The sequence below is a fragment of the Meleagris gallopavo genome, chromosome 8, assembly GCF_000146605.3.
Source record: "Meleagris gallopavo isolate NT-WF06-2002-E0010 breed Aviagen turkey brand Nicholas breeding stock chromosome 8, Turkey_5.1, whole genome shotgun sequence".
NCBI classification, from domain to species: domain Eukaryota; kingdom Metazoa; phylum Chordata; class Aves; order Galliformes; family Phasianidae; genus Meleagris; species Meleagris gallopavo.
The window spans coordinates 1353599-1372676 of record NC_015018.2 but is presented as its reverse complement, the minus strand read 5'-3'; the positions used below and the strand labels follow the sequence as shown (position 1 = coordinate 1372676).

General features: G+C 43.6%; 1 protein-coding gene across 2 annotated transcripts in view; it reads left to right on the top strand.

Annotated features, from left to right (window-relative positions):
• Positions 1-794: 794 nt before the first annotated feature.
• The window catches only part of TSPAN14 (tetraspanin 14), a 39390-nt gene continuing 21106 nt past the window's right edge, over positions 795-19078 (top strand). Inside the window, exons 1-2 of one of the 2 annotated variants that reach the window (XM_010714112.3) lie at positions 795-1122; positions 16129-16226. In XM_010714112.3, coding sequence (XP_010712414.1) covers positions 16146-16226 — 81 coding nt within the window. In that variant the 5' untranslated portion in view covers positions 795-1122; positions 16129-16145. The remainder of the gene's footprint in view (positions 1123-16128; positions 16227-19078) is intronic. The other variant, XM_003207782.4, reaches the window with a different exon arrangement.

Below are 19078 nucleotides of genomic sequence, written 5' to 3'. Positions count from 1 at the left end.
AAACTGGGGTACAAAGAGCTGCTGCAGAGGAAAGCTTTTGTTTCCCATCCCCGTCCTCAGCTTTCCGGCTGTTATTCAGCACATGCCCTCCCTCACATCCAGCTGACTTCCTGAAGCCCTTTTACAAAGCAGGCCTTAGTGTTTTTCATCTGTGCAGGAGCGATACGGAGGCCAAAAGTGCCTTTCTCTCATAATTTGGGAGGACAGGATGGAAAGTGCAGACGGGGCAGGAAAAGCTGAGATAAGCAGCTGTGGTGCCCACAGAGGGCTGCAGTGGAGGACAGGCACACGGAGCCAGGTGGTGACTGCCTCAGCTGCGAGCTCCCACTTGCTCACAAATTAAGTTGAAAATCATGAGGCAGCCACTTAATACTCGTATAGGCCTTCTGAGGTCTCACCTAGGGCCCTGGGATACATGGAGGCTCGAAGTGCAATTTAGATTTTTATTTATTTATTTTTTCCTTCATCTTGGGGTTTTCTAGGAAATGCTCAGGTTATGCCTTTGAGATTACCTTGGAATTGCTTTATGTTCGTTCTCATTATGGAAGTCTGAGGGATGTTGGAGGAAGCGAGGTTGCTCAGCTCATGTACCTGCCCTGTTAGCTGCCACGAGTGACCTGAACCGTCCCTCTGTAGGGTGTGAAATCTCAGCCAGAAAATCCGTCTAAAGCAATAACAACGGCAGTCAAGCTGAGCACGGGCTTCCGCCAGCTGACCCGCACAGCAGACTGAGAGGCTGCCGTTCCCCACGCTGGGGTGGGGCTGCCAGAACTCACCGCCCCACCCGGCCCCGGGGGCACTCCGGCAGCACAGGGACAGCTGGAATCAAGGATCTCAGGGTGGGAGGAGAGCGTTGCTGCTGCGCGTCTCCTTTGTGTGCAGCGGCTGCGTGCCCGGGCGCGAGGCGTGGCCTGGCGGTGCATTTCCGCGGTGCTCGGCACCCGGCAGCTCGTGTGCGGAGTTGGAGCTTGGTGGGGCGCGGGTGGTTGTTGGCGTTGGGTTTGGAGGTGGTTTGGTTGTGCTCATGGACTAGCCGAGACGGTGAAAGGACTCCGGAGCGTGCTGAACGTCGCCTCGTTCTCCTTGTAACTTAGCGAAACTTGGCGAGCAGCTGCCGCCTGGGTGAGTCCGAGCCCCGACCGGGGCAGCGCCGCGTCCCGTGGTTGCCGCCCTCTCTCGGTTTTCCTTTAGAATTCCGGCATTTTGTGCCTTGGGAGCGCGAGTGCGCGGCTCCGGGAGCGGGCAGCCATTTCCCCGGGCGTGCGCAGGGCGGGGGGTTCAGGAGCGCCCGAAGTGCGGAGCGCTGCTTTTGTCCTTCCCGTGTCGCCGGGTTCCCTCGGGGCGCCGCACGGGGCTGTCGGTGCGGGCGGGGTGCCGGGAGCCGGGCAGGGCTTCGCAGGTGGGCGCGGGTCGGCGCGGGGCCGAGCTGCCTCAAGGTCACTGCTGCCGTGTTCTGACCGTCCCAGTGCGAGAGGACCGGCGAAGAGCATTTACCTGCCTTTTTAGGGAGAACTGTCTGGGTGCTGTGCAGAAAGCAAGACCTACGCTGTTCTATCTGCTTCACTTCCTTGCTGACCTTTCTTCTCTGCGTGTGCATCGAGCTATGCTTTCAGAGTGTCTGCATGTAGCTAAGAGTGTAGCCAAGTGCACCTCACGTGCTCATTTTATTCATAGCTCCACTTGGAACCTTTCTGAATCATAATTTGAACAGTATAAGTACGTATGTTATTTCTGTTGGGTTTTCCTTCCTTAGCAGGTGGCGGGGAGGGTACTTTAAAGTATTTGGATAGTGATAGGACATGGGGAACGGGTCTTAAACTGAGCCAGGGGAGGTTTAGGTTAGATATTAGGCGGAAGTTTTTCCCCCAGAGGGTGATGAGGCACTGGAACAGGTTGCCCAAGGAGGCTGTGGATGCCCCATCCCTGCAGGCATTCAAGGCCAGGCTGGATGTGGCTCTGGGCAGCCTGGGCTGCTGGTCGGCGACCTGCACACAGCAGGGGGTTGGAACCGGATGAGCGTTGTGGTCCTTTACAACCCAGGCCGTTCTATGATTTGGTAGTATCTGATTTTTCCAGTGTTGTTTTTTGTTTTGGTTTGGCTTTTGGTTTCCTCCTTTCCCCAAAGGTCATAACACTTGTGACCCCTTGGACAACTCACAAGCCCTTGGAAGATGAAAAGATATGCCCTGTGTCTTGCTGATAAGTGCTCAGTGGGCTGATGTTTTTCTTTCCTCCGTCAGTGAGCACGTGACTTCCTGAGCAACTTTATGCTAACACGTACGTGTGAGACTGTAGATAATTGAGGTAGGGATGGTTATTTGAGATAGCAGCGCTTATCTGCTCCGCAGAGGCTTTGTGTGGAAGGGTGGTCAGGTAGGAATTCTGGGATATGGATTGGTATGAAATAGAAATGAGCTATGGGGGAAAGCTATTTTGCAGCTTTTGTGCATTTCTTAAACAAATTCTGTCACCTGTGGTTTTTGGAATGGGACTCTTTATCCACCAGCCATTGACACAGGAAGAGAGTGCTTGGGGGTAAGGAGCTGAACACATGAATATGAACATGGTGAAATTGCCTATCTGTAGAAAACTTCTGTGATAAAAATTACACTACAGCTAAAACAGTGGATTTCAGAAGTGACATCACAAAAGTTTGGAAATGCATCTGCTAAAAAACAGTGTGCATGTTCATTACATGGCTGGTTTTTTTTTTTTTGCTTTTGCTCGTTTTAGTCAATGGTTTCACTCTTGGGTTGGCAAGGCCTCGCTAAAGGATAGGATCTAAAAATAAATCAAAGTCACTGAAAGTTGATATTCTTTGTCTAGTCTGTGTTCTGTATCATCTTTACTCAGTGTAAACTGATGCAGCTGCAATTGTTATCTCCACTCCCCTCGTCAAGTAAGGAGACTAAATCAGAAGAAGCCTCAATTCTTATCTTTGGGCATTAGTACAAGTTTTACTTGGCATTTAGTGCGGTGTGAAATATCTTATGCTGCTTTCCTGTTTAAACCTCTTTCCTTTCCTCCCTGACCCCGTAGAATAAAATCATATCAAAAAAAATCTTTTGTGAGTGCTGTGTTAGGAGCAGTGTAACTGCCAGATATGTTCTTGCTGAACTGAACTACATTATGCTTTGAGCTACCTTTTGCCAGATTTGGGTATGATGCGTATGATGATCATGAATTCAGCCAGGTGAGGGCACTTGCTTGGTGTTGTAGTTTTAACTCCTTACTCTTAGGTTATAGGAGAAAAATTATTGACACGGCGTGCTATGATTTTTTTCATGTCTAAATGCAAACATGTAGGTAATCTTTGAAGTTAGCTTGCAACTAACTTCTTCCAGTGAGTAACCGAGGAATGTGCTTTTTGATCCCGTTCAGCATCTCATGTCTTGAGGCTGACCTTGATTTTTCTCTGAAGGTTAGATTCGGTTTATTAAGTTGTGCTGCGTGACTGCAAGTCAGCTGCTACCAGTAAATGGTTGTAGTGCTGATAGACTTGTGAGGAGAGTAATAGTGTCAACTGGACAAGTTTCTCATTGTGTTTTAGGCGTGGTTTGAGCAGTGCTGAACATGAATAAATGGAGTTCTTGTTCTAATCTCACTATTAGATTAGAAATTCCATTCGAGTGTGTATGGGGGAAGTGGAGTTCACAGAGCTATTGTCAAAGCTGCTTTTACAGATCCTCACTTAAAGTGATTTCTCAGCTTTTGTGCGCACACACACAAATCCACTGGAATGGTGTACAGCAAAATGCAGGCTTCAGGAACAACAAAAGAGATACATATGCCTAGCTTACACGTGATCCAAGAATCTTTTTAGTTGCAGGCTTTCTGTGCCATGCTGCCTCGCGCTGTGGCTTCCTGGGTCAAAACTTCCCAGTTCTGGTAAAAGGGCCTCTGTACTTCAGCATTCGTGGCATATTTTAAAAGCTACTAACAGACTGTAATTCTCAAAATCCATGAATATACCATGACTGTTGTGTCCCTTGCCTGAAATAAGGAAATAAACACACAAACAAGGATTTTCTTTAGTTTGGGGTAGGTATTGCAGAAAGTTGCTGTGGGAACAGCAGCTAAAGGAATCCAAAGCAGGCGTCTTCCTTGCTGGTGTTAGAAGCCCTAAAGCCTAGAACTCTTCTAGAGATGTGTTGTTGTTAGCTTGCTTGAGGGAACTGATGCAGCCTTCCAACCTGTAGTTCTGGAACAGCGTCTTTCTCCTTGGCCTTTTGACTTGTGCTCAGCCAAAAGCTTCCAGTAAGGAAAAAGTGAAGAACCATGTCAGATACGTTCAGGCTGAAGCTGATCAAGTTTTGTGATGTATGGATTTTAGTTTAATAATTGGAGTCTCATTGGAGTATGGCCAGTGAGCTGAAAAATTGCTGTTAGTTCTGCTGGTTTAAATGTGACACAGCAAAAGATTTAACTTGTAGAAAGTAGTGATCCTCAAAAGTTGTCGGGATAAGGGATGCTGCTGTTTGCAGCTGGAACCACTGGTTTGGCACTGGAATGGCCAGGCTCCCGCTGGCCTTGCTTACTAGTCTGACCCAGCTGTAGGAAATGAAGCTCGTCTTTGGGGAACAGAGCTGTTGTTCTGCCCAACTTTTCACACATCGGTTCTCGTACGATGTGGAGAGCTTAGAGTGATGGAAAATAAAACAGGCTGAGGATGTGGGGAAATGTATCTGAACTTGGGCTGCTTTGCCATAGGATAGTTAGTTTTCCTATGTGGTTCAAATGATGCCTCAGCACCTGATGGTAAGGAGGCACCAGCACTTGCTTTTCCTTTAGTGTTTCCTGTCTCTTGTCCTTTTGGGGAGCAAGAGAACAGTAATTTCTCTTTCCTTGTAGTGAGCCTCATATGTGATGGGTGGATTTCCGCTCTTTCCCAGAGTGTCTGCTTACATATTTTTCTTCCTGAGAACTGTTTCTGCGTCATTGTCTTTACTGAAGTCCATACAAAAGCGAAAAGAAAGCTTTAGGGCAGTCTTTGTTGTTAATCTGAACGTGAAAAAGAAGGGTGTATGTAATACGTGTAGGTGTTGCTGAGCATTATCCTGGTTTTGGCAGCAGCTGTATGCCTTCAGTCGGGCACTTCTGACAAGCTGAGCAAGTGGTCTTCCCTCTGAAGACCTGTACTGAAGCTCAAGGGAGCTGGGTCTCTTCCTTTGGCCCTAATATGTTCAGGCATTTTCTGAGCATGCTGGTGAGCTTTTGGCTCGCTTTTGTGGCTTATTTTTTTCTTCTTTTTTTGGCTTAATTGTTTCAGACAGCTTAGTAGCGTACCAAGCCTACTGTGTTTCTGTGGCTCCAAGTCACTTTCCAGTCATCTTTTCACTGTTTGAAAGGCTTATGTTCTGTAGCTCAAAGACTAAATGTTTGATATCTCTTTCTCTCTGTGAAGATACAGCTGCAGGAAGCATGGTGGGATATGGTGTTCAGAGGCAACTGAATGCTCTGAGTATCAGTATTTCTGAAAGTCTTTTGTTCTGCTTAGCAAGAGCTGTCTTGCTTTGGGTTATAAAACTGATGCTGCTGCATGAATTTTGACATCTGGGAACCTCTGGAATGGAGGATAAATGGAGTGCCTGAAGTAACTTGCTTCTGAAGGAAGACATCAGAAATGCAAGCAACCAAAATGCAACATGAGAGCAAGATTCTGATTGTTGGGATATGGAGCTGATTCTCTTGATACTCTTTTCCTCTCAATCATTTGTTATTAAATGGTATTAATGTTATATGAAAAGGGAATGCAGCTATTGAAAACTGTATTTAATAAAGGATTCTTTCCTGCCTGTTAAGTTAACCTATTAAGTTCATGGCCAGCCTGGGAGGTTCACTTATCAAGTTAGGTGACTTGACACAAATGGATAGGGAGTTAGTGAGGTGACTTTGCAAAATGTACAGCACATTGAGATGGTGTAGGGTATTTTGACAGCGTGGTCATAGCAGTGATTAATTCTGCAGACCAGGAGGGGGTTCAGCTGTAAGACTTGTTCATCTGGGACGAATGGGCAGGGAAGGTGTCTTTGAGCTCTGGTTTGTTTGCTTTTTTTCCCCCCTCTGGGCTGTGCTTCTTGTGTAACCAATGATACTGTCAGCATGTTAAGATGGCAGTTTCCTGTGTTACAGTTTTTTTTCTTTCCCCAGAGGTATTTATTTTCTCTTCCGATCAAAGGTGCAGATGAGACTGTTTCTGTCTAACCTCAGTGCCTGTGGATTCTACTGGTGCCTTTGCTGCTGCAGAGCCCCACGTCTTTGTGTGCAGCGTTGCTGCCTAGCCTGCACTGCTGTGATTTGCTGCACCGTGTTGTTGTTGGTGTGCCCTGCATGAGGTGGACAGCTTGTTTTTTCTCCTTTACCCTGGGGAGGATGTGAGCCTTCCAGTGAAACAATGGAGGATTTCTCATGATCCTGTCTGAGTGCTGGCTATTGGGGGAAGGACTGCAGTGTTTCGAGCCCTGCCTGAGCAGCCTAGAGCAACTTTGTTTCTTTCTCCACGCTTTGTGGTAGTGTGGGCAGGGTGCTGTGCAAACGTACCTGCTGCATCTCTTGTAGCCTCCTCTGTTTTCTACCTCTTTGGGCCCAGACATGTTGTCTCCTGAAGAGTTGGTAGCGGGTGGGCGTGGGAGATGTTTGGTGAATGCTCTTCTGTCACTTCTCAAATGTTTTCCAGTGTTCTATGTTGGAGGTTTACGTGCTACTCCTTTTTCTGAAAGTCAAACAAGTGCCTTTTTTTTTCTTTTTTTTTTTTCCTAGGTAAGTCTAGTTGGTAGGTAAAACATGGTTGTCATACCGCAGCTGAGCTGTCTATGCAGCCACCAAGAACTGTTTTCTCCTGTGGCCTCTGAGCCCGCAGTTGGCCTGGCCAGCAAGTAAAGTGAGGTGCTCCTGGGCGTGGGGCAGGGCAGCAACAGAGGGCAGGCTTTGCTTAAGGTCTCCAAACCCAATAAAGGTTTTAAAACGTTTTTTAACCACCCCCATGAGTTGGATTTTGTGGGGTGTAAGGGGATATGTTTTAGGAATGAGCGTTCCTCCTGGGCTTTCAAACACAAGTCCTGTTACTTAAGAGAGGTGAGGGGGTGGGAAGGGCAGAATTGAATCTCTTATGGATTCAACTCCATGTCATGTCTGTGATGTGGACGCAGCGTTACTAAAGCAGAACAAATGGTAAGCATAATTAGTATTGCAGATAAGCGCCTTGCTTCTCAACGTGCTCAACATGCTTGTTGCTCCTAATGGGATACTTTGATCTTGTTTAAATTGGTAGAGACGTTCAGCGTAAAGCCTAAACAATGTCATGCAGGTACGGACAGACTGCATGTTGTACCCAAATGCAAGGGACACTTAAGCAAAAAAAAAACAAAAACAAAAACAACCAACAACAAACAACTGAACAAATTATATGTATTATTGTTTCAGCATGTATTACTATAATCAACCTCCTATTTTTCTCTGTGGGGGGAAAAAAAGAAAATGGAGGGTGGCCTTGTGTGATAGAGTGATGGCTTTGGTGGACGGGGGAAGGCCAATGAATGCCATCTGCCTGGACCTCTGCAAAGCCTTTGACGTGGTCCCTCACCACATCCCTCCGTCTAAATTGGAGAGGCATGGATTTGAAGGATGGACTGTTTGGTGGATTAGGAATTGGCTGGCTGGGCACAGCCAAAGGGTTGTGATTGGTGGCTCTCTGTCTGGGTGGAGGCCGGTCACAAGTGGTGTCCCTCGGGGGTCAGACTTGAGACCAGTGCTCTTCAACATCTTCATCAGTGACACAGATGATGGCATCGAGTGCACCTTCAGCAAGTTTGCAGGTGACACCAAGCTGAGCGGTGCAGTCGATACATTGGAAGGAAGGGAAGCCATCCAGAAGGACCCGGACAGGCTGGAGAAGTGGGCCCATATGAACCTAATGAGGTTCAACAAGGCCAAGTGCAGGGTGTTGCACTTGTGTTGGGGCAATCCCAGGTGTTTATACAAACTAGGGGAAGATCTCCTTGAGAAAAGCTCTGCAGAGAAGGATTTGAAGGTCCTGGTGGACGAGAAGCTGGACATGAGGCAGCAGTGTGCGCTTGCAGCCCGGAAGGCCAGCTGTGTTCTGGGCTGCATTAAAAAAGGGGTGGCCAGCAGGGAGAGGGAGGTGCTTGTCCCCCTCTATTCAGCTCTTGTGAGAGCAATTGCATAATTAATTATGCATAATTAATTAATTTGGGACTAGGAGTTTTGTCCTGCTGCTGTTAATGTTATAGTGACTGGGTGTGTGTCTGCTGTCAGGAAAGGCAGTAGAAAGCAACTGAGAAGTTCTGGTCAGCTGCTTGTTCTAACAGGCTTTGTTCCCTGAAGTGAATCAACTCCTGGTGAGGATAACTGACACATTTCTGTTGGATGATATCTGAATCTTCTGTGAAGGAAAAAAGGCAAATATAGCTTGTGGTTTGCGTCTATACTAAATATGTTACTACATGTAGGTAACCTTCTAATTAGGTGAAACTGTAATAGCTTTAATAAAGAATTCCCATAGTCACGAAACATTAATCGCTTGGAAATGTTTGTATTTAGGAGCCATTCATTGAACTGCAGTAAGCATATAGTGTTGACTTTATTTTTCCTAGTGTAGTCAGTCTGATTTTTAATTTGCAGGAATGCATTATTCTGTAGTGCTTTAGAAGGTAAGGTAAGGGATTTATATCTTGTGTTATTACTGTGAGCTGTTCTCAAATGCTTATACAGAGCCTAACAGTTTCCCTTTTCTGCTGCTTTTCACTTGTTCCTGCCTATGTTCTGGAGTTTTGACTCCGTTGACTCATTACATTTCTTTCTCTTTCTGCAATCAGCAACTTGGAGCAGATGATTTCTAAACTAAGTCAGAGGTATTTTTTTAGTTGGTGTCCTTTCTCAAATTGCTGCTATATGTCAGAGCAGGTTTCCCTGTTCACTTAGTACTTTAGCGAACCTGATGTCAGCAAAGTAAGGGTGGCATAAACCAGGTAAAATTCAGTGCATGTTGAGTTGTTTGGAAAGCGTGGCAGATGTAATGTGTCCTGATTTAAAAACGAAGAACAAAAATCCAGAAAACCAGCCCCATTGCTAATTTCAAATGTTGTGCTTTGACAATAGTTGAAAGTACTGGCGCTACAGATAAGGCTCAACTTGCCATTTTCACTAGAGATACTGATAATAAATAGAATGTTGCTGAAGAAATCGCTGCTTGGTGCTGATGTAGGGCAGAGCTAAATCTCTTGATTTATGAGAAGTAGTGAAAATGACATACAAGTGATTTTCTTTAACCCTTGTCAACATATTTGGTGTAGCTACTGAAGTAGCCAGCAAACTAGCTCAAGTTATGGAAAATAACTTCATATGCTGTCATGTGTTGACTAAACACAGTCCTGTGAACAGTAAAATATATGCTGCGTTGCTTTCCTTTCTGATAAAGGAATTTGAGAACAAGATTCAAGATTTTCAGATAGCTCAGCCATTTTCTTGGGTATATTCACAACTCCATTTTCAGTTGACTTTATTACCTGCGCATTTTCTAATGGAACGTATGGAGTTGTAATAAGACGTTAAACTGAAAGAAAAAATTGGTCATGTTTCTTTATTAGTCTTTTATAAGATCTGTCTTCCTGTGATCAAGGTCAGCGTCTGCTGCTGTGGAATACAGGAGGGAAGTACTATTTACAAAGGTAGAGTAGAAGGTGACAGTAACCTCCCTTAATCTGCTTCCACTCATCTTTTGATGCAGGGATGCTTCCTAGCTGCAGGTGCGTGCTGCTGGCTCACGTTATGTTTTCACCTACCAGAATCTCAAGTCTTTGCAGGGCTGCTCTCAATGTCTTCTCCCGTCTGTACACGTACCTGGGATTGCCTTGACCCATGTGCAATGCCTTGCACTTGGCTTTGTTGAACCTAAGAAGATTCTTGTAGACCCACTTCTCGAGTCTGTCCAGGGCCCTTTGGGAGGTGTCTCTTTCTTCTATGATGCACCACTCAGCTTATTGCCATCTGCAAACTTGCTGAGAGTACACTCAATCATATTGTCTGTGTAACTTTGATAAAGGTGTTAAAGAGCACAGGCCTCAAGGTGGAACCCCTGGAGGATGCAATTTGTGACCACCCTCAGTTTGGAGGTAAGACTGTGGTGCATGACCACGTGGAAGGCTTTGCATGAGTCCTGGTAGATGACATGACTTGCCTTTACTTTGTCTGCTGAAACTTTTACTCCATCATGGAATGCCACCAGTTTGATCAGGCAGATTGTGCCTGCTCTAAGGGTTGTCTTGTAGAGTCTTTGTTGGAGCAAATTATGCTATTAACATTCTTCAAACAAGGAGGACTTCGAATCTTCAGCATGGTACAGAAATATGAGCCCTAAAGGATCGTGTGTTTAAAAAAAAAAAAAAAAAAATCTCTGGCTTTAGTCATGTTTTCCGTGAATTTCAGAGGGTTGTTACCAGCCATTATTTCTCTAGCAAAATAGGGATAACATGTTCACACTGTCAGTCTTGCATCTGGAATCTTTCGGATTTAAACAATGCAAGCAACCATTTTGTGGAATAATCTTCACATTTCTCTGAACAATGAGCTGAAGTTATTCTGCTCCTCTGGATTGCAGTTGAAGTAAAAGCACTGTACCCTTATTTGTTTAAGAGAAACTTCTGTTTCTTTAGGAACCTCTGTAAGAGTTCCTGGGATAGAAAATTACAAAAATGAAGATGACGCATCCTTGTAGAGCCTCCTAATAAATCATGGGAAGTGTTAGTGTCTCCAGTTTTGGGAACAGATCAGTTGTTAGTGCTGGAAGTCCCATCAGTTCTTGTCATCCAGATTCAGTCCTTATATGTGAAGAGTTGATGCCCAGTGCCCGAATATTGTACTGAACGTTATGACTGTTGTCAGCTTATCTCTTCAGCGTGGAGAGAGCAGCCTAAATGCTGCTAAGCCCTTTAGTGCCTTCTGAAATGACAACAACTAAGAACCTCTGAGCTGGAGCTAAGAAAATACAGGTCAGGAATATGTCTGTCTGTTTGACACACAAAACAAACAGAGAACCCTGAACACTATTGATTGAGCTCCTCCAAAAGAACGATGCTTTTTTATTTCTAGTGACAGCATTTTAGATCAGTCAGCTGATGTTTTTGGTATGCAGTTGATGTTGATAGCAGAGTGGCAGGTGCAAACAAAGCAGTAGGCCCCAGTGCATCTCTTATTGTAATGCCAAGTTCTCCTCACTCCTCTGTGCTCTGTTCTTGTGTCTTGTCTCTGTTCATTTGCTTCACCATCTTTACATGGACTTAATGCTTTGTATTGATGATTGATGGGGAGGAACAGCCACTGGCTTACTGTTTTTTTTGTTTTTTTTGTCTTAATTCTGCCCCCCCCGTCCCCTTGCATTGTCCTTTTCAGCATGTTAACATTCTGTCTAAATGCTGGTGTAGGCAGACATCACAGTGTTACCACGCTTCCTTGAGCACCCTGGGGAAGCTGGCACAGCTTCTGGCCTCCCAGCCTTGCCCTCCTGCCACCACATGGCTGCATCCACTGCTGCCCTTAGCGTGCCTCTGGCAAGATGAATGGGAAGACTTAATGCTGCTTTCTTAGCGTGTTTCACAATAGATTGCAGGATTGATTTGAGTATATGCTTAATGGTTCAGTGTATGATTGTTCCCATATGCTGATGAATGGCTGTGGATTTTAGGAGGGGACAGGACGAGAGGATTGGACTTAATGCAGTGGTAACGCTGGCATGAACTGTGAAATGTGAGTGTGGCCTCGGTCCTCTCAGTAATGCCAATGCTGCTTGATGTTTGCAGGCTTGGATTCAGAGAAGTGTGTTCCTGTTGTTCCAGTTCTAGATTGACATCTTATCTTTGAGGATTTCCTTGCATATCCAGATACGATTAATAAATCGTGGCTGTTTTTACAACAGTTAACCTGCAGACTGAGTATCACTGCTGTTGCTTTGGGGATGTAAAATTGAAATTGGTAGGTGTGGAAATGCTTTTGAAATGGCAGCAGTCTCTTGAACAACATGTTTTCCTCACGAAGTCTCTAAACAATGTTATAATTTCTACCCAAGCAGCTGTGCTCTGTTTAATTTTCAGAAATGGGTTTTGTTGTGAGTGGGAGATGACTGTCAGCTGAGACGACGTGACTTGCTTAGTAAGAAACACAGTAGAGAAAGTTACTAATCAGTGCTGCCTACATGCTACTATGGGCTTCCAAGTGTTTTGTAGTACTGTTTAACTCTAGTTGTGTAGCCTGTGATGTAAATTACACAAAGTACTGACAAAGCAGACCTTTAGACTGATATCAGATGCTTCCTATGTTAGGAAACAAGGCTGCTGTTAGTATAAACATGAGGAAGGTGGCTGTGCCGCTTTGAGTGGGCTGCCTGCTCTGTTTATTTGTAGGGTTGTGGAAAAAAACAGCCAGATATATCTACACTTCAGATTTAGTACGTCAGAATGTGAATCCTGCTTCGGTAGTGACTGTACTGCTCCACGTGGCACTTGGTGGTCTGTTGAGAGGAGCCAAAAGGATGGCAGTGGGGATAAACAAAGGCAGTAGGTCAAATATGCTCTCTATAGACAGGAATTTCAGAAGGTAGCGTTTGTCTCAGGAGCCCTGTGCTGTTGTAGGACAGCTGCTTGCAATGAAGAACCTGTGCTGGTAGTACTGCCCTCCTGCCATTTGCAATCTTTAAAACACTTTTTCATCCTGCAGCAGTCCTGTGGAAATACTGGCAGGGTCATCCTGCCAGTTGTATGGGGAAGTGAGGAGAAATTTTGAGCTGTTGGTTAAAATGATGACTTACCATGACTTACCATGCTTATCAGTAAGGACACTTCTGGTGCTGTTGTTCCTAATTACTACTTTCTTTGAAGTTGAAATATGAATAATTGCTGAGCTTTTGAACGCCTGGTGTCAGAGAGGGCAGTCCAACAAAAAGGAGGACTTCAGACTCTGTGTTTTGGTTCTTGAAATTGTTGGGTTTCCTTTCTGCCTCAGACTGTATTTTTGAGGTCTGTCTAGCAAATCCCAGCTTTTATGATATGTGTGAGACACTTTGCTAGCTGAATGTCCCCTGCAGCCACCTCTTGTAATTGCAGCAGCAAAAGCAACATATCTTAATTGTACTACGTGCAGCTTAAAGTTGCAGATTCTGTCTCTTGCAAGATACTCATTTTCATAGGGGAGGGAAGACAAACAGCAACGGAGGCCTTGGTGTGCCTGCAACAGATGAACTTGTTTGTACTGGCAGTTGTTGTCTTGCTGTAGTCCAGCCATGGTGCAGCACATTGAGATGCTGACTGCTGTTTCCTAGGTTCTTTTCCCTCCCCAGACTCAGCAGACTTGCTGACTTGGACAACTGCATGAACCTTGGTTGTTGAAATGTAAATTGCCACTTGGAGCTAGAGACTTAGCTATATGCACTTTAAATGAGTTCAAGCTGGGAAAATGAAACGTTTGTTCCTTCTTTAGCTGCAGGTTTAGAAAAATATGTCAGTAAAATCGGTATTCAAACCTATTTACTTCACTTTGTCTTGTAACTGTAAGATTGCTAAATGTGGTCTGTGCAACTGGGTGGGTTGAAAATGTCAGTCAGTAAAGCTGAAGCAGGGCATGAGGAAGCAGAACTGTCTGAGTCTTGGGAGCACATATTGCAAAACTCAGCTTACGTGAATGCTTGGATTACTTCTAAAGAAGTTGTTGCCAGTAACTGCCCATACTGCAGTGAAGTATAACTTCCATTGTTAAAACAGAAAGGTTATGCATACTTGGTGTGACGTGGTGTTTGTGTGAGCATTAAAACTAGCTATAGGATGAACTTCAGAAGGCAAAACTTGTTTTCAGTATTTGGTTAAAAGTAAATGAGATAAAACTTGTGTGCTGTGGAAATACCCGGCTCAGGTGTTAGTGATGAATTTCCAGACTCCAGCATGATAAATCTTGCTGTTTTTCTTTCTATAAGAATGCACAATAGCTCCTCTAATCTTCCTGCTGACTCTGTTGTTTCTCCACAACCAGCGAAATAGCTCTTGGTGTGCAGTCAGTGTCTCTTCAGGAGCTGCTGAAGGGAGAAATGTTTCCGTTTTGACTTAAATTCACTCCATTTCATGTCAGTTTTCTCAGTTTCTCCTAGTAGCTTTCAAGCAAGCTTTCTGGTTAATAGGCTTCATCAAGTAGTCCTTTACGTCATGGTGTCCAAACACGGTGATAACAAAACGCCCTTCCTCTTCTGTATTTGCACCTCTGGTATCTTACTAAGGGTAGCAAAACTGATAGCAGGCTTTTGAAGGTGTGGCTGTTAACTGTCCAGAAGAATTTTTGGAGTCTCTGGGTGTGATAGCATGTGGAACATAGGCATCTGTTTGCTCGCATCTTCCACCATTGATAGGATGAGGGGGCTGACTGATACTGTGAATGCAGCGTTGATTTAGGGAAGAGGTAGGAATTGGGATTCAATGGTATCCGTTTGATCTTACAGAAAGGTGTAAGGTACTGATACAGAAGCTCTGTAGCTTTCTCAAGACAGAACTATTGTCATAAACATAGAATTTAAGTCTGTGAGCATCTCATACCTGAAATGTTGCGCATGCTGGCTTGCTTCTATCTGCTGAGCTCGTTGGATGGCAGAAAGCTAAGTCCTGACCAACCAGCACTGTGGCTCAGTGCAGCACAGCTCTGGTAGCAGTGAACATCATCTATGCTTTTTTTGACCAATGGCATTGGTCATTAAATAGTTATTAAATGTCACCAAGGTCTGATAACTCCTCCTTTTGTACGTGCCATTCATATTAGCTTGGAAGAAACTGAAATTTTAAGTATTTAAATCATACTTGGTGTACCAAGTCACATGGCTTTCCTATATTTTTCCATACTTCACTAAAGTTATGGAGTATTCTATTATGTAAGTGTTTCTTTAGATTTTTTTCTGCACTGTTTCTGCATTTCTGAAAAGTATCTCCATTTGGTTAGGCTGCAAATCAGTTTGCTCATTGGAACTGGTGAGGATGTGTATGTGTCTGCACCTTGGAGGGGCCCAGTCTGCTGAGGGGGAGCTAAGCTGGCACAGGGAGATCTCAAGAAGCAAAACTGAAACCTACTTGAGATCTCTGTCTGAAGTCTCTTGGGCTGAAAATGTCTGTCTGTAATTCTGTCCTTTCTCTTTCAGTGGAGTTTTTATATACCCAATTGCAGATTGCCATCTAAATGAAGTACATTTCTGTTCTCACAGCTATAGCTAACCTGTGAATGCCCAGGTCAACATTGTCCTTGAAGTCTGTTTCTTAAGGGATGTTGGGAAAACTCTCTAATTGCTTCTCTTGCAAGCACTTCCCAAACATCTTATGGGAAGAAAACAGTGCGTGGAGGACTGAAATCTGAAGCTGCTGCTTGCTGTCTGTTGTAGGCAGTACTTGCTATGCAGTCAGTCCTCTGAAACTTGGGTGGGTGGTGCATGCTTTGTCTTGACAGCTTTAGCTTTCACATTAAGAGCTTGCCCTACGTTTTTCTATACACTGCCTGTCTGCTTAGGTGGGTTACTTACAATGCTCTGAAAAACCTAATTGCTCTGAAGAATCTGAGCAACAACCTTATCTCTGCAGTGTACGTTAGGAAGCATGAAAGCAGAACTCTGTGGAGCACATGTTGCTTTTATTCTTAAAAATAAATCCTCTTACAGCATGCTGTTTTGGTAAAGATACATTTAAGTACTGAGAAATCTAATTACGAGTGCCTGTTGCACGTAGCAGTATAGGCACTTGGAACGTCTTGTTTGCTGGGGTGTTGGTGTGTGTTTAGATTTCTGCAGAAGTCCTCGTGGCTGTCCATAGAGTGATAAGGTTGATGAATGTGAAGTTGCTGATGCCGATATTAGGCTGGTTGTTTAGCCAGTTTCCTTTTTGGATGTTTCTTCCTGTTGCCACGTTAGCGTGCTTAAAGAAGATAAGGTTATTAAGCAAGAAATACTTAGAAGGCTCGAGGGAAGCACAAGTTTCTAAGTTTCTAAACAATGTATGGTACAGGTTGCCATAGTTTGTTCTTAACAGAGTGAAAGAACAGGGAATAGTATCTTTTATTCTTAACTATCTTTCACTGTTTACTTTTATTTCTTCTCTGCAGGCGCCGTGTGACAGAAGATGCACTATTATCGGTATTCTAATGCAGAAGTCAGCTGTTGGTACAAATATCTGCTCTTCAGCTACAACATTGTCTTCTGGGTGAGTACAAAATGCAGGAATTGGAATAGTTTGGGAGTGCATTTTATTTCAACTTCTCCACGTTTGTTTGAGAGCGGACTACCATCATTAATTGAAACCAGGAATATGATCTGTAGTGTATGTCCTGTAAGTGCATCCCTTAAACAGGATTAATTACTCTAGAAAAAGATCTGGATAGTAACTCCCCCGTCTTTCTCTTCCTTGCCCCTTCATCCTATCCTACCTTGTGAGTGAAGGTAAATGAGTGAAGCAGAGAACTTATTTTTTCAGTGCAAAAGGGAAAGAGCTGCTTTAAGTTTTTGTTGAAGGAAAATAGTTTCAGCTGTTGCTGATGAAGTCTTTGAATGATGGAGACATTAAACACTGGTTCTGTATGGGGAAATATTACATTTGCCTTTAAGTGCACCAAAGTGGTATGTTAGGTTGCTTCCCTTTTAAATTGTCTTCAAATACATCCTTTCAGATATTCCTTGACCTTATTGTTGGAGCATTGCTGCAGTATGTACTGCATGTTGAGGAATTGCCCCATCCATCCCTGGAGGTGTTCAAGGCCAGGTTGGATGGGGCCTTGGGCAACCTTGTCTAGTATTAAATGTGGAAGTTGATGGCCGTGCCTGTGGCAGGGGGGGTTGGAGCTTCATGATCCTTGAGGTCCCTTCCAACTGGGGCTATTCTGTGATAATTGCAGCAGAAATGTGTCAACAGCTGGTGTTACACTGTAGTTTTGTTAAGAATTACAGTATAGTCAAAGTCTTTAAGGCTTTGCTCCAAGGGCAACAAAATTGCCTATACAGGTCTTGAAATAGTTAGGGACTTGAAAGTAGGCGTATGTTTACTTTGCTTAATTTGAAGAGAGTGCAATGTCAGATGTGGATTTAAATGATTAGGTTGATCAAGATGACTGAAGCACCTGACTACCTCGGGAAAGATGGCTATTCAAAGGTAAATGCATAGCATTGCACTGGAAATAATTAATATGGAGATGAAGGCAAAGGTACTGATCAGTTGAAGCTGATAATTCTTCCTAGGACTTACGGGTCAAACATAAGGAGTTCACATCTGACGTAATGGAAATTGAATTTGTGGAAAGGTGTAGGTAGTGATGATGAAGAGCATATGCATTAACTTGATGGCACAATGCTAGGAACTTGGATTTATGTTGTGATTCAGAGTTGAAATGCACGTATAGTATGGATGGCTTCTTTGAAATACTTCAGGCTTTTTTTTTTTTTCCTAAAGTCGGAAGGGTCAGATGGTAATAATGAAAGAATAGTATGCTGTTGAAACAACTCGTGCAAGTTGAAAGTACAAGTTAATTTTCTTGATCCTGACTGTCAAAGTTCTGTGAAGACTGTGTTCTTTTTGTTTATTGTCACTATTCATTAAACCACCTCATCTTCCTAGACTGTCAAGTTTAAGGTCTAGATAATTATAAACTAAATTTGTATTAACTTCAGCCAAAATAAATTTAAGTCTGAACATAAGCTGCAAGCTGTAGGATCTTGATGGTGTTTGTCAATAATGACTTGGTATTTTGCTTGATTAACTCTACATAAAGTTCTGATAAACTGGATTAGCATTCCTATGTCTTTTGGCTGCTTTTGCAGTGTACAGGATAGAGAATAATCTCGTTGGAAAATGCATGAGTGATGGGCAAAATTAAGTTTAGAGAGAATGATAGAAAAAGGTAGTTCTGAGGGATCTTACGGAAATCATCTGGCTTAATCTTCTGTTCAAAGCAAGATGCTTTGTGTAGGGGACCACTGCTTAAAAAGGAGAGCTGCTTGTGAGCTGCTTTTCTGCTGTCCTCAGCCAGCCTGAAATTGTTAGAGAGCTGAGGAAAACTGAGATAGAAATATCTGGATGTTGTTAAATACTACAGAGTCTTTTGCTGCTGTCACTACCTCCGGCTTACTGGTGTGCTGTTTTAGCCTGATTCTGTAGCTTTAAGCAGCAGGGACTTGTGTATCTAACAGGGCAGAAAGAAGGTGTATGTTTGTGCAGATGTATTTCTCCAGGGCAGGTTAACTGGCCACAGTATTGCTATACAGCCAGAGTTGGTTGAACATCAGTGATATTTTCTCCCTCCCCTAGCATTATGGGTTGCCATTTAAAATGGTTACGATTGCCATGCGTCATAACTCAGGTCCTTGGGTGGCTCTGTACTTGTTTTTTCCTTTTCTCTGTAGTACAACTCCTATGTACTTGTGAGGGGATGTAGTGTGTGTTAAGGAGTCATATTTGGCTGTGTTCTTCATAGCTCTGATTTTCAGGGAAATCATTACTGAGTGGACGCTCCAAAGCAGATAGCATGGGGTGTATGTGAGAAATGAACAGAATTTTTGCTTGTTGTTACTCCTGAAGGTTAGGACTGTGCTAGATGTCTTCCTTTCTGGTGAATGCATCACAAAGTACTGCTTGTTAGGTAAGCAACCTATGCAAAATGAATACTGTTTCGTATCTTGGGAAGACTATCAGTAATTTTGTTTCTGCTTTTTCACGTTAATTCATTTTTTTTCCCCCCTCTATTTTCTTTTAATTCTTGAATAGTTGTTACTTCTCAATTACAGATCTTCATTATAATCTTTTGTAGTTATTGATGAAAGTCCAAAAATTTCTTTTTTCCGTTAGACGTTTGGAAATATTGATGAAAACTTAAAATAAATTTGTAGGTTTCAGCTGAGTTTTTTGACTGAGAGCTGGTTTTCTGAGTAAGTATTAAGTCATGGTAGCTCACTCAGTAAATGGTCTGAGGCTTCTGCTGAGAAGTTACTATGTTTATGTGGTATAATTACAACTCTTTTGGTAAAGCAGCTTTGGTTGTAGAACAGGATATGTAAAAAAAAAAAAAA